At 42.7% G+C, this 13,705-nt stretch overlaps 2 protein-coding genes across 5 annotated transcripts in view; one reads left to right on the forward strand and one right to left on the reverse strand.

Moving 5' to 3' along the window:
• Positions 1-2,998, forward strand: part of PPM1L (protein phosphatase, Mg2+/Mn2+ dependent 1L) — a 177,833-nt gene extending 174,835 nt beyond the window's left edge. For both annotated transcript variants that reach the window (XM_081008263.1, XM_081008264.1), the window contains exon 5: positions 2,627-2,998. In XM_081008263.1, coding sequence (XP_080864389.1) covers positions 2,627-2,973 — 347 coding nt within the window. In that variant the 3' untranslated portion in view covers positions 2,974-2,998. The remainder of the gene's footprint in view (positions 1-2,626) is intronic.
• The window catches only part of B3GALNT1 (beta-1,3-N-acetylgalactosaminyltransferase 1 (Globoside blood group)), a 62,519-nt gene that overhangs the window by 18,875 nt on the left and 29,939 nt on the right, over positions 1-13,705 (reverse strand). The window lies entirely within an intron of this gene.

Raw genomic sequence — 13,705 nt, forward strand, 5'->3', positions numbered from 1 at the left:
GAGGATTTCGAAGTGCTCTTTCAAAGGCAGAAACCTGAACTTTTTTTCTAAAAGGAAATGCTTCTCATCCAGCCGCAGGCAAACACCACATGTTTTTTGTTGAGATTTCAGCCTTGGCTTCACAGAGGCAGCAGAAAGCCACTTTCCGTGCATAAGAGGTGGCTGTCGAGGCTTGGAAAAGCAAAAGCAATCCTGCTAAGATGGGTCAGGGAGGAGGGGAAACCAATGAATATCAACTCTTTGCTGCAGGCAAAGGGAGCTACATGCATTGTTGCAGTTGTTAATTTCATTTCTATTCCGCTTTAAATTTTTAAGGGGGGGGGGGGAATCTCAAAGCAGTTTACAACCTACATTAAAACGTCAAATAAAACAATCCAGAATAAAACATTAGAGAAGGAAGTCAAATATAAAGTATACAATTCAAAGCAACAGGAAACTAAAATATTATCTGAAGATTTCAAAACAAGACATTGCAAAAGGAGGCCAGCTACAGAATCAACATTTAAGGCAGCAAAGTTAACAAACAAATAAAGTTTTGGCTTAAACACATGTAGAGCCATGGGAATCCTGTGGATCCTGTTTGATGGCAGTCACAGAATGTAATGGAATTTTGCAAATGGCTGGAATCCTTCCCTTCTGCTCCCCTCCCCTGCCATATCCTTTGCTTTAAGGAAGATGCCTGCTGGTGGTACCCAGAACGTTCCCCCCTTTTCCTTCCTAGAACTCCGAAGTGTGAGGTGATTATTTTGAAAAGACTTTTCTGGATCATTGCAAGGACCCTTGGGGAGAAGGAGGATCAACTTCATTTGTGTTATTTCCTTTCCTTTTTACCCCAGGGTGAGATTTTGGTCTTTACAAGTGTGTATCTGATGTGCCGCCGCCTTCATAAATCTTTTTAAATGAGTGCGAACCTCTTCTTGAATTGTGCCGAAGGGAGAAAGAGGGCTTGGTTAGAGCTAGGAGGCAGGCTGTCTGAGCACATCACTGTATGGCAAATGTCAGAAACAAAGGCTGATATTTTCTTGCTGTTCAGCAATTTGTCATATCTATTTGGCGAGCAAAAAAAAAAAATACAAAACACGTAAGGATGTACTTGCCTCCAGGAATTCATGGGACAACCATTTCAATAGCATTGGCTTGGATACTGGCACAACCCAACTCCTTGTAGCAATGTTTGGGTATTTCAAAATGGATTTCAAAATACATAGCATAAAATGGAGGAAATAACTCCAAGGAGATGATCTTCACAGTCCATTCATACAGGTTCTGTTAACCATGCTACTCAATATATATATGTTTTTCTTCTCACAGTACATCTTCCTTTCTTTTTTAATGGACTAATCCAGTGGATCTAAGAAACAATGTGCATAGGAGTCCAGCGTTGGGGTGTTACCCATGAGACAATGGTAGCAGCAATGATGCAGATGTTAAGTTCTCCTCCTCCTCCCCGTCTTCCCCTCCTACTGATATTTAGGAATATTTGTAGCACCAGCAGGTGTGTTACCTTGCCAGCAGCAGCCGCCAGTGAAATCAAGTGAGGAAGGGCAGAAATGCCATGTGGTGACATCATGAGCTGGAAGCGAGAGAGATCTTCAACTCATGAGTTTCATTTCTGAGAGCATCTTCAAATCAGGAAGAAGCTGTAATTTCGACTTTACAGGCATTGTTATGCACACCCAACATGAACAGTGTGATAGTTCAGGGTGCCAACACATACCTTGTGTTTGGTTTCTTTAGAATGAGAGTCACTAGAGACTGTGGCGTCTTTGTAATATAAAGTTTTTATATAAACATATATACGGGCTGAACGTAAGATGGTTGGGATCTGTTTACGTCCCAACAAATCTTGTCCCACAATTAGGGTTCTTCCTTCCTTCTTTCCTTCCTTCCTTCCTTCCTTCCTTCCTTCCTTCTTTTCTTTCTTGGGGTGGATAAAGTCATAGCTTTGGATTCAGCATAGATGGACAAGACCAGCCAGGGAACAGGAAGAAGGCCTGCCCCTTAAGCCCATCTTCTGAAAACATCTCCAGCTATTAATTTCTATAGCAACCGGTCACTCTTTAGTCATGCAAAGAGATAACACAACAGACTTGCCTATAGCCAATAACTTGATGGAAAAACTGGCTTTACCACTTTAGCAGAATCCCATCTTGTGGATACAAAACGACAAGCTTGGGGGTGATTTCAAATATCACATTCAAGCTAACACACACATACACACATCCTATAATAGTACCTTGCAATGGTGGTGTGTTTTCCTTTCTTTAAAGTTTTCATTGAATCGAAGCACAGGTAGTATAGTTATAATGGAATGGTTCTCCAAAGAAGGAAACTTCGCTCTTAGCTTCACGTTTCCTAAATGGTTTCCCTGAGGAGTTTTTCCTTCCTTACGTCTTAGCAGCAGAGACACTGGTGTATTATGGGGAATGAAAGGAAGGAAGGAAGGGGGCATTGAAATGTGAGGAGTGCTTGGGAAAGAAAGATCGCAATAAGAAATGCAAAGCAAAACAATTTCTCTGTTTTCTAACTAGTTTTACAGCCCAGAGGCACAGAAGCATCTGAGAACAACCTCATGCAGAAGCAATTTAATACAAGATGTGTGTGTGTTTGTTTTTCTTCCCTCCAGGTGGCTTCATCAGTTTTAATGGTTCCTGGCGTGTTCAGGGGATCCTGGCCATGTCCCGCTCCCTTGGAGATTACCCGCTGAAAAATCTGAACGTTGTCATCCCTGACCCAGATATCCTAACCTTTGACCTGGACAAACTTCAACCAGAATTCATGATCTTAGCATCTGATGGGCTGTGGGATGCTTTCAGCAACGAGGAGGCCGTACGGTTCATCAAAGAACGCTTGGATGAGCCACACTTTGGAGCCAAGAGTATAGTCCTGCAGTCATTTTACAGAGGCTGCCCTGACAACATAACAGTCATGGTGGTGAAGTTCAAGAGTAGCAGTAAAACAGAAGACCAGTAAAATAATAATAATAATAATTCTCCTATCTTTCTGCCTCTCTCTCTCTCAGCGAACTCCTTCATCAAACCTTTACACTTCAACATGGTAGACAGCTGTAGCAAGTATATTAGCATTAAGACTGTACATCCAAAAAGAAAAGAGGAAAAAGAAATCACATTTTTTCCTTTTCTTTATTTTTTTTTTTTTTTTGAAAAGCAGAGCTATGTGGCAAACACATTTAAAACCATTGGGGGGGGGGGTTTAAAAAAAAAAAAAGCTCATGCTTGCTTTCTTTTCTCCAGCTCTTTTAAGGATAAATTCTCCCATTCTCAAAGGCTAATTAACTCCTGCTTTGGCTATTTTGAACAGCTGTGATTTCTTAGTCATCCGCCCAGGAGCTCAACTTGGGAGTGGCATGGCTGGGGCAAGAATGGCTTGTGAGCAATTGATGGAAGCGACACAGGACTTTCACCATTGTAACTATCTCCACCCCGGCATGCACCTGTTTTAATGCTATTGCTCTCTGTCCCCAAGCCCTGCTAAACTGCAGAAGTAGGAAGGTGGGTAGCAAACAAATTTGTAATTGTTGATCTGTCTTTTCATAGGAGGAGGTGAAGGAGGGAGCCTGCTGGGCACACAACAGGCCACCCTTCTCCCTCATTTCATAGGTAAACATCCTTCCTGCCACAGCTGTCTGTTTCTACTGTTTGTGTGCATGCCTTTAATGGTGCTTTGCCTTGTTTTCAGTTCCATCCAGCAGGTAGCTTTTGAGGTCCAGGCTCCTTGGGAAAAATTGCACAAACAGCATTCATTGACTCTTCCTTCTAGACATGGTGGATATCAGGACTAGGCTATGCCTGCAGAAATCCTGTGGAAGTCAGCTGAGTGTTTAGCACAGAATGCTATTTTCATTCTGTTATCAACGTGTGTTCAGATACAAGGCAGGGTTGTTGATGAAGCGAACAAGCTGAAATGTGAACTCTCTGCCTAGTTCACACACATGCGCCACCAGCAGCTTTTCAGTAGAATGGAAGCTTAATTCAAAAAAAGAAAGAAAAAAGATGGACAAGGGTAAAATAATTCTGGTGGCCTGGGTATTTAATTATGTAAATAATAGAAAGCCGGCCTAAGGAATTAAAAGTGTTGATTATGTATAGCTGTATTTTGGAGCCTATGAATATCATATGCTTTGCTGTAGAAAATGGACATTTCCAATCCCAGTATTGATTAATAATGTAGGTGTGACCTGGCTACTTAATCCCCCGTAATGCTCATCACCTGATAGCTCCATGGTCGAGGAAATGGGCAGGTGGGCTAGTGTAGCGGTGCTGCCTTCATAAATGTCACTTGCAGAGGCTGCACAATTTTACACCATAGCTTATCAAGAGACACTTTGTTGTTCAGCAGGGTTCTGATTCCGGGCTACCCATTGAACTGCTTTAAGCGCACTTGGCAGTCAATGAACTCCTGCCTGTTTCTGCTGGCTCTGGTGCGCATGTGCAGAGCTAACTGTATGTTTCCGTGAGCTGAAGAAAGGTGGGTGGGTGCTACCCTGGTTCACCTGTGTAGTGTTGCTGCCCTCTAAAAGAAAGAAAGGAAGGAAGGAAAGAAGGAAGACAGGAAGACCATAGACATGTGGCCTGCTGGGTCATGTTAGTAAGCTATAATTCAAAGCCATATGCATGCAAGGGATTCCCATTCTCTTCTATGAAGAGGGAAACTTGAGTACATATAGTGGAGAACGCCCTGTTAGGAGACATTTCGCTTCTGATGGAAGTGAATGAGAAGGCCTCCATTCACATACTAGAGCACGGCCACTAGGTTCTAGTGAGTGTGCATTAGTAGGTGGGCTATTGCTAGACGCAGTCTCTCTCTCTTCATTTGCTGTAGATCTGGAGAGCCTGTGGCCGTTCAGGTATTGTTGAACTCAATTGCCTATCGTGACCATGCTGGCCAGATGATGGGAGCTGGAAAGTAGTAACACCTGGAAGGTTACAGGTTCCTCCTCATCCCTCCCGTAGGTATACATATGACCCGCTCAACAGATAACCCATGCCCCTCAATGGCAGCAAGGAAGGTGTCCTTTACTTTCCCTGAAACAGGAGTGTCTTGCAAATAACACAGCAAGGGATTAAGATACGCAAGGTGTGTATTTCACCCTTCTGGTCTCTTATTTCTTGCCCTTGTCTTCAATTATATTGTGTGCACTCTCAAAACAAATGAACTCCAGTGTCAGACCGCTTGGGCTGGTAAATACAAACAAAGTCCTTATCCCTGCCCCTATTTTGCTGCCCTCCTGTATTAATGTGGAATAGTAGCTCGTTTAACTGAATGACTTAATGAATGGCTCCAATGCTTTTAGCAAAGTACAATAGACTCTTAATGCATTCTCCTTGCAATGAGATAGGGGCAGAGAGCTCTGGGGGTTAACAGCATGCATCTCATCAGTGCCCAAGGATACCAGCTCTGCCCAGGATCTTTTAGATTGGAACATAGGAGCTGCCTTAGACTTGAGTCAGACCACCAGTCCATGTAGCTCAGTACTGTCTGCACTGATCGGCAGCAGCTCTCCAGGGCTTTTTTCCCTGCTGTTCCTGGAGATGCAGGGAATTGGATCTGATGTTCTGCATGAAAAGCCGTTGCTCTACCACTGAGCTTGAGTTCGGGGTGCCAGTCCGCATGGTGATCAGGCCAGATTGTTTTGGAGGATTAATTGGGCTGGCACATTTGTTGTAAGAGTAGATAAAGGATATAAGCAATCAGATTCAGTGGAGGTCATTGAAAGGGTTGGTTTCACATTTCTGTGGGAGCAGAATCAAAACTAGAAGTGCTATTCACTTCCTGCAAAGAACTGTTTTCAATAATCTCACTTAACCTTGAGCTAATCCTTATTCTATGCAGTGGCAAAAGAACGAGATGCTGCTGTAAAACATTGATAGATGTTGGCGAGGGACCATCCATAACCTCACTCTTTTAATGGCCTTTTTAACCTTCCCATTGTCACACTTTGCATCTTTTTCAGCCATGGCCAATTCTTCCTTTGTTGTAATCCTTTGATGCATGGCATACTTCATGGGTGTTCTCTGCCTCTGCCAATATCTGCTGGCATCCCCTACCTGCCCCTTCCCTAGCCAGTACTAAAGGAGTGACTGAACGGGAGATCACATTGGCTTTTGTGATCCATTGCTTTTCACAAGCACAACTGACCATGGCATTGAAAACAGCTTTCCAAGGCCTGCCTTCCTAATAATAATATTTTTGCTATTTATACCCCACACATCTTATAGGGTTGCCCCAGCCTCTCTGGTCAGCTTCCAACACATAATAAAACATCATACATTCAGATGCCTTTTAAAAGTTGTATCGTTGTTTGTCTGCTTGACATCTGATGGAAAGGCATTCCACAGGGTGGGTGCCACTGCCGAGAAGGCCCTGTGCCAAGTTACCGGTAATTTCACTACTTGGTTTTATTTTCAAGAGGCGCTTAAATCTTTTAGGCTCCTGTAATGCTGGTTTTCACTTAGTTGCTGTGTGAGGTGAGTAAAAACTGTGATATGTGATACTCACTTGATGCTTTGAAATAGGAAGAGGGGGCCCAGTTTAGTGATGTAGAAGCAGCTGGCAGTGCATTGCTATGGAAAACCCAAGTAGGTGCATATTTGCTCAGCAGCCTTGATGTGAGACCAGTGAGACTTCCATTCATAAGCAGGATAAAGGTGCCGTGAAAGTAGGGAGAGAGGGGGGTACAATTCAAGGAAAAAAATATAATAAAAGTGAAAAAAACATTAGTAAGAAACAAAACTAGTCAGTAGCCTACTACTTTAGGTGCAGCTGAATTCTTGGAACTGTGACATTTTAAAAATGTAGGAAATTTAGGTCATTGATACGAGCTTTACAAACCATTAAATGTATTAGAGGAAGAAATAACTGAAATGTATTTCTCATCCCCATCTTGATTATTGATTAGAAAATTGAAGTATGTGGGATCTTTACAAAACTTGATAGCTAGCAGGTATTAATTTTTGTTATAAGTCCAGAAGATATTATACATAGCATAGATCAAAATGAGCAAGAGGAAATGGTGATTTATCATCAGTGTGTAAGATAATTGGGTTATCACGGAAACCTGCATGTTTGTTAATTTGCATTCTGTTGAAAGCCATTTTTTAAACATCTAAGGAGGGGAAAGCTCATTGTGAAAAGGCAATAGTCTGCAAACAATTACAGAACACAGGTTAGATTCAGTCAAGTGTTTAAAAAGGCCTCGTTTGCCCAGCCAGCTAGGCATAAAGAAAAATTGTCTCACACCGTATATTAGGAATTAATGGCTTCAAACGAATATTTATAGACTTGTTTACAGTTTTCTTCTTGTAGGAAAGGCTCCTACATAAGGAAATAAGCACCCAACAAGCATGGCTTAATGGAAGAGCAGAAATTGCTTGACTTGAGAAATAATACTTCTACAGAAACATGACTTGCATAACCACATCTGGAGAATTTGAAACTAATTCCTATCATATATGCAAGGACGTTTTGAGATAGTTCATTGCCGCACACTCAATAACAGGAAAAATGCCTACTTAGTTTTTAAAAAGAGGGGAAATGGCTACTGAGTTCAAAGAGTTATACCAGATTACTAAATGGTGCTTTTAGACCCAAGTTTACAACTCATACCTGTTACATGTGCCAGGAATTCGTTGCATTGACTTATTGATAGCTATCTCAGTGATTTTCTAATTCCATTTTAGCCCAGTACAAACATAATAATCAGCCATGGATCGTTGCCTTAACCCTAGTGAAAATCACAACCATACAGTGAAACCATGGTTTAGTTTGCTGAGTGAGGCTCTGTTGGAAGATGAGGTATAAGGAGGCAGTATTGAAACCAGCAAGGAGAATCTTGTTGTTTTCTTGCAAGCAGAAAGGCTGAAGAGGCAAGTAAGTTGCCTTAACCATGGTAACGACTTCTAGGGGAGCAGGCATGTTGCGACCCAAACAATGGGTCTTGTTTGGAAAGATTAGTGGAATTAGCATAACACAAGCCTAACCATGCTTTGCCCACTGCAAGTGTAATATATAACCATGATTAGTGCCAACAATGACTTGTAAATCCTCTTCAGTTTATGGTTCCACTTCCTTATTCTTCATCAGTCTTTAACCATGGAGTTAAAGAATCAATGTGTAGGGACAAATATAGTTTAGCTTTATGGCTATGTGGGGCCTGAGAAAGCGAACAGTGTTTTCATACTGAATTAAGAAATGGTAGGAAATATGACCATTTACAGTTGATGTGAAAATAATAAATGTGTTTGATGTGAAAATGGATTTAAATAGTGGGTTTGCACAGGGGTTGAGATCTAGGAAACTACAAGTATTCTGTAAAGAGAAATGCATCCAATTGTAGACTGGAATCATGCAAGGTATTTAACCAATCTAGTTTATTACGAAAGAGGAATGCAGCTATGTGTATCTAAGCCTGTTGGGCATGCATTTCCCTGGGAATGACATGGTTTGGAAAATGGGTGGGGAAGCTCTGGCCCTCCATATGTTGACTGCAGCTCCTGTCAACTCAGATGGTTGGCCAAGCTGATTACGACTGATGGACGTCCCAACGTCTAGAGGACCACAGGTTCCCCAGCCTTGATTTAGAGCATTATGGTATATACAATGGGCACATCATTCCCTGGATTGTAGAGATAGTCCATCAACATTTATTGTGTAATCACTGAAAGCATCTAGATCCGGAAATGTTCTTAAAACTGGTGGCACAATATGTAGAAGACGATACTTTGGGTGCACAACCTATAGAAACACAGATGTGATTCAGCCCCATTGAAATCTATGGTCATGATCAGCCAAAATGAAACTTTTTTTTTTATTAGCCGCATTGATTTTAATAGAGTTGAACATGTTTCATTTCTCCTATTGAAATCAATGGGCTATTAAAGTGTTCACTTTGGCTGGGATTTACAAGGTTAAAATCAGGGTGGCTCACATGGTAGTACAGTGGTACCTCAGGTTAAGAACTTAATTCGTTCTGGAGGTCCGTTCTTAACCTGAAACTGAAGCACCACTTTAGCTAATGGGGTCTCCCGCTGCCGCCGCGCCGCCACTGTGCAATTTCTGTTCTCATCCTTAACCCGAGGTACTATTTCTGGGTAAGCAGAGTCTGTAACCTGAAGAGTCTGTAACCCGAGGTACCACTGTACATAGTTGCTTTAGTTATTGGTTCCATGTGCACCCAGAAAGGGTATAGTGCAAGATGTAAAGTACAGTGGTACATATAATTATGGCTATAAATTTTGGGTCTCTCTTTGTGGCAATTGCATGTACCAGTGCATGGTGTGCTTCCTGTTTACCCTGTGCATACTCCACGCAGTCCTGGGTATTGCAGGGGGTTGGAGTAGATTACTCCTGGGGTACCTTCCAATTCTATGATTCCCCTAGACATGAGCGCATGGATGCACATTCAGCTTGGACAATGGGCTTCCAACATTTAGGGTGCAAAGCTGACCTAATGAGTTCCCATAGTCCCCCTCACATAACTTACATGATCCAACCAAAATTCTTAGGGGTTCATAGGAACCAAATCCTAGGGGCTGTGGGGACTTCAGCCCCTGCAGTAAAACATTTGAGTAGGACCCCCCCCCCCAAAGTTGATAGGCATTGCCATTCAAATGGTGTGTGCGCACCGCACCATATTATTGTTTATGTGGGGTGGGGCATATCTGGGCCCCCACAATATTTTATTCATGTTGGCACCCCTGTTGCAGCTCTGGAATGAAACCCATCATCTGTGCCCTGTTCTGAAAGCTCAGCTAACCATAACTTGTGGTTCTGAGGCATTTTTGTGGATGCTTTTTTTTTTTAATGACAAACATTTGCTCTGGTACTATAAGTGGATTTGTCTTCCGAAAGGCAGGTGTGTTTAAATTGTGGGACGAGATACTGAAAATGATTCCACAAAAACATACATATGGGCATATATCTACACACACACACCCTATAATTTATTTTAAGTAGCAGAGCCCATATGTACCTGCCCCAGCAGATTGCTATTAATGTGACGTTGCAATTGCTGTAGCGTAATTGTTCTTCCATTCGAGATAAACGTGTGGAGTAGAACATTTAAGACAAAACAGAAATGCAGCAAGAAAATAGGATCTAGATAGGACAAGACTGTACAGCTTAGCTGATTTTTAGATCATTCAGTTGAAAACCTTCTAGTCGATTCAAAAGGTGATTCCAACTGTCCGAGCAGGAGATTTTAAAAACAGCCACCACCAGGGCACCAGCTTAGAAGAAGCATGTTCTTTCATGTAGAACAAATGGCATCTGCGAAGGTAGATACGTGTATGCATCATGTAGAATTGTTGAAAACATCATACTCTTGATTTCTTCACACAGCTGATTTTCTAGAATTTAAACTTGTTCTTAATATTCAGTAAAGCAATACTGTCACTTTAATTTCAGTGTGACTAAACAGGGGCATCAGCCCAACATGTTTTTAGCTTCCAGAAGGCAACACTTCATTAAAAAATGAGTATCATGGCTGGGGAAAGTGGCATTTGCTGGAGCCGTTTCTCTTAACGTTGTGGCCATATCTTAATTTTCCCAGCCATAAATGTGTCTGCCTTAAATAATTTCTCAGAAGAAATTGCCCCTAATTGCAGAGTATTGTTTAAAAGCAACATTAGCTGCTGCCAAGCCTCTCTCCGTAGTCCTAGGGTTACGTATGACCCAGTCACTCTTTAAGTAAAAGGTTCTGGCAGGTTTTCAGCGAAAAGTCTGGCACTTATCCACAATCAGAACAATTAATACTTAAAAGATAATGCAGGCCAAAAGTAAACCTCTTTGCCCTGGCACTTCATAAAACCTAGCACTGCTGCAGTCTTAAATTATTTACTATGGCTACAATTTAAGTCACAATCCCTACTCCCTTCTTCTGGGGAAAAAAATGGGTCTACACTAACTTGGACTCAGGAAAGGGTTGGTGAATAATGCACCCTAGATTCTCAGAGCCACTGAGATGACTCAGAAGCAAATGGAACGGGTGAAAGAGTCTCAGCCACTACACAGAAACATAGGAAGCTACCTTCTACTGAGTCAAGCCATTGGCCCATATTGTCTACACTGGCTGGCCGCAGAGTCTGCAGGGTTTCCAGCAAGGTATTTTCCTAGCCCTGTTTGGAGATTCTGGGAATCGAACCTGAGACCTGCATGTAAGGCAGATGCTTGACCAGTGAGCTACAGTCCTAGTGGACCAACTCATTCTCCATGCAGTAGGACCTAAGAGACCACTTACTCTGGTTTAACAGCAATGCTTCTCTCTCTGCAAGGCACCCTATCGGAACACGTTTCTTACATTGTTGAATTGAGAGCACAAGGGTGTTTGATGCCATTTTTGCCAAAACCAATCAATAGGCGCTCAAGGACTTTTTAATGTGAAATAAGGGAGGCAAATCTGGAAGAGCTACAGAGCTGCTTTCTACTTTGCTAATTCTTCGGCATCGGTTATTTTAAAAACACAGGCGCGTAACTGCATCGTGAGATGTATGCAGATGTTAATGTAGGAAAGCACACTGTGCCCATCAGTTCTTCCAGATGAGGCTGAAGCCAAGCCAGAGAACAGACACCTTTCTCAGCACATAGATGCTGTTGTCACATCACACTTGTGCACATCTTAAGGTAGACTTCAGAAAGAATTCTGGAGGCAATTCTTGCTGGTTTTAAAAAGGAACCCAGTGCGGCATCTACAACGGCACACTGAAATCATGATTTGAACTCATTTTAACCTATCCAAACCCAGCACTTTTGACCGTAATGCGCAAGAAAGGAAGGAACTGGTGAAACCTCATAATTCTTGGTACTAGTAGGTTTCTTTTGTACTTAATCTACATCTGTCTCTAAGAGACAATCTGAAACACAGTCAAACGAAATGTAAATATAACATTAGCTGTAGTATAACCTAAAAGTGGCAGTGCTCTGTCACTTCTAGATGTGGGCTACCATTGTATCTTTCTGTGTGTGCATTAGAAGTAGCTTTTTCCCCCCCTTCCTTTTAAATGTGTGAGGAATATATATTTCATGCAACTGCAGATTCTATGTTAATGTCTACAGGAAGTGTAAACTACTGATTTGGGGGTGGGGGAAGGCTTTGGTTGTATGGTTAGAATAAAAAATAAAGGCTATAAAAGGAGCATATTTAAATAAATAACAAGCCTCTTTTCTCTTTTGGGTTATGGTGTCTTGCTGTTTCTTTTGATACACACACGCCCTCGTCCTATGCAGGAATAAACGATTACGATCCCTGCTTGAGTTCTGCATCAGGAAAGCAAACAGCCCACACCAGGAATCGTCATTCCCTCCAGCAGCAAACTGGATTGATCCCCTATCCTGGCCATTCCAGTTTGTCAGCAAAACTGAGCACCCCATGGAGAATACACTTCTAAAACTTGGCTCCATAAAGTGGAATGAGCCATCCCTTCCAAAAAACACAAGACACAGCATACACATTTGCCTGGTGGAGAGAGCAAGGAAACACACAAATAACACACATGAACACACACACAGAAAACAGAAGGGAAGTTACCTCAGCCTTAGCTAGGCAATAGCTCTGAAAGGTGTGTGTGGATTATTCTCGCACAGCCCAGGGATGGTGGGAAACAGGAGGTGAGGAGGGAAATAAGGAAAGCAACAGTTGGTATGCACTGCCCCCCACACAAAGGATGGGGTGCACAGGAGAGAAAGGCGGTTGGCGAATGAGCCAGCACATAACCAAGGGAATCGGCGGAAAGGTCCAAGGAGACAACATGCACAAACTTGGGGTGTGCGGTGGAGAACTTCTCCAGCGAATCCACTGCAAGATTATGTTGCAGTTCCCACTAGTCATGAGCTACGGCCATGCGCTTTTTTCTGAAGTGACATTAAGTTGGAGGAGTTCCCTGTCCCTTCAAAAAAAGAACAGCATCCTAAGCTAATGCCGCTAAGGACAGACAATTGGTTTTAAGAGTTGTAAGTGGAATCGCTGAGGCAACGATGAGGAACCTTTTTCAGCTCGAAGGACTGCATTCTTCCTGGGGAAACTTTCCAGGAGAGGTCACGAGCCACATAAATTTATACCAAGTCCTAACACTAATAAATATCGCTCCAAAGGTAAAAATAAAACCAAGAACATCTTAATTAATGTGTTTATTTGCATACAGATTGCGAGGGGATCCTGGTGGGTGGGAACAGCCAACAGCCAAAGGATGCCATGGTTAAAAGTATCTGAGCCAGGTCCTTGCAAGGCGGTGGGTTGCGGGAGGACAGGAGTGACAGAGGAATAACACAGAGGAGGCAAAGGAACCGGGATGGTTTGGGCGCAAGAAGAGAGATGGAAGTCGAGAGATGAAGCAAGCTACAAAGGGAGTGGGTGCTGTGTCAGAAAGGGTGCAATGGGATAGCAGGAGCGGGAGCTGTTAGTCCTAGAGGTGAGCAGGAAAGCGGGAGAGATGAAAAGGCAGGGATCTATAGAAAGGGAGGCGAGAGGAAACCACTGGGGAGCAGGGAGACACACAAGTGACTGGGAAAGAGTAAGAGGGGAGAAAAGACAGGAGAGAAAATTGTATGCAAAACCAAAACAGACTGGTGTCCAGTTATAAAAGGTGATTAATCGACCTCTTTGTGTATGATCCCGCCCATTTGGGATCTCCTCAGAATGTAAGACCAGTTGGAGTTCTGAAGCGACCCACCCCCCATGACCGGAGGCAAG

Source organism: Podarcis pityusensis (assembly GCF_964106645.2).
Source record: "Podarcis pityusensis genome assembly, chromosome: 5".
Lineage (NCBI taxonomy): Eukaryota > Metazoa > Chordata > Lepidosauria > Squamata > Lacertidae > Podarcis > Podarcis pityusensis.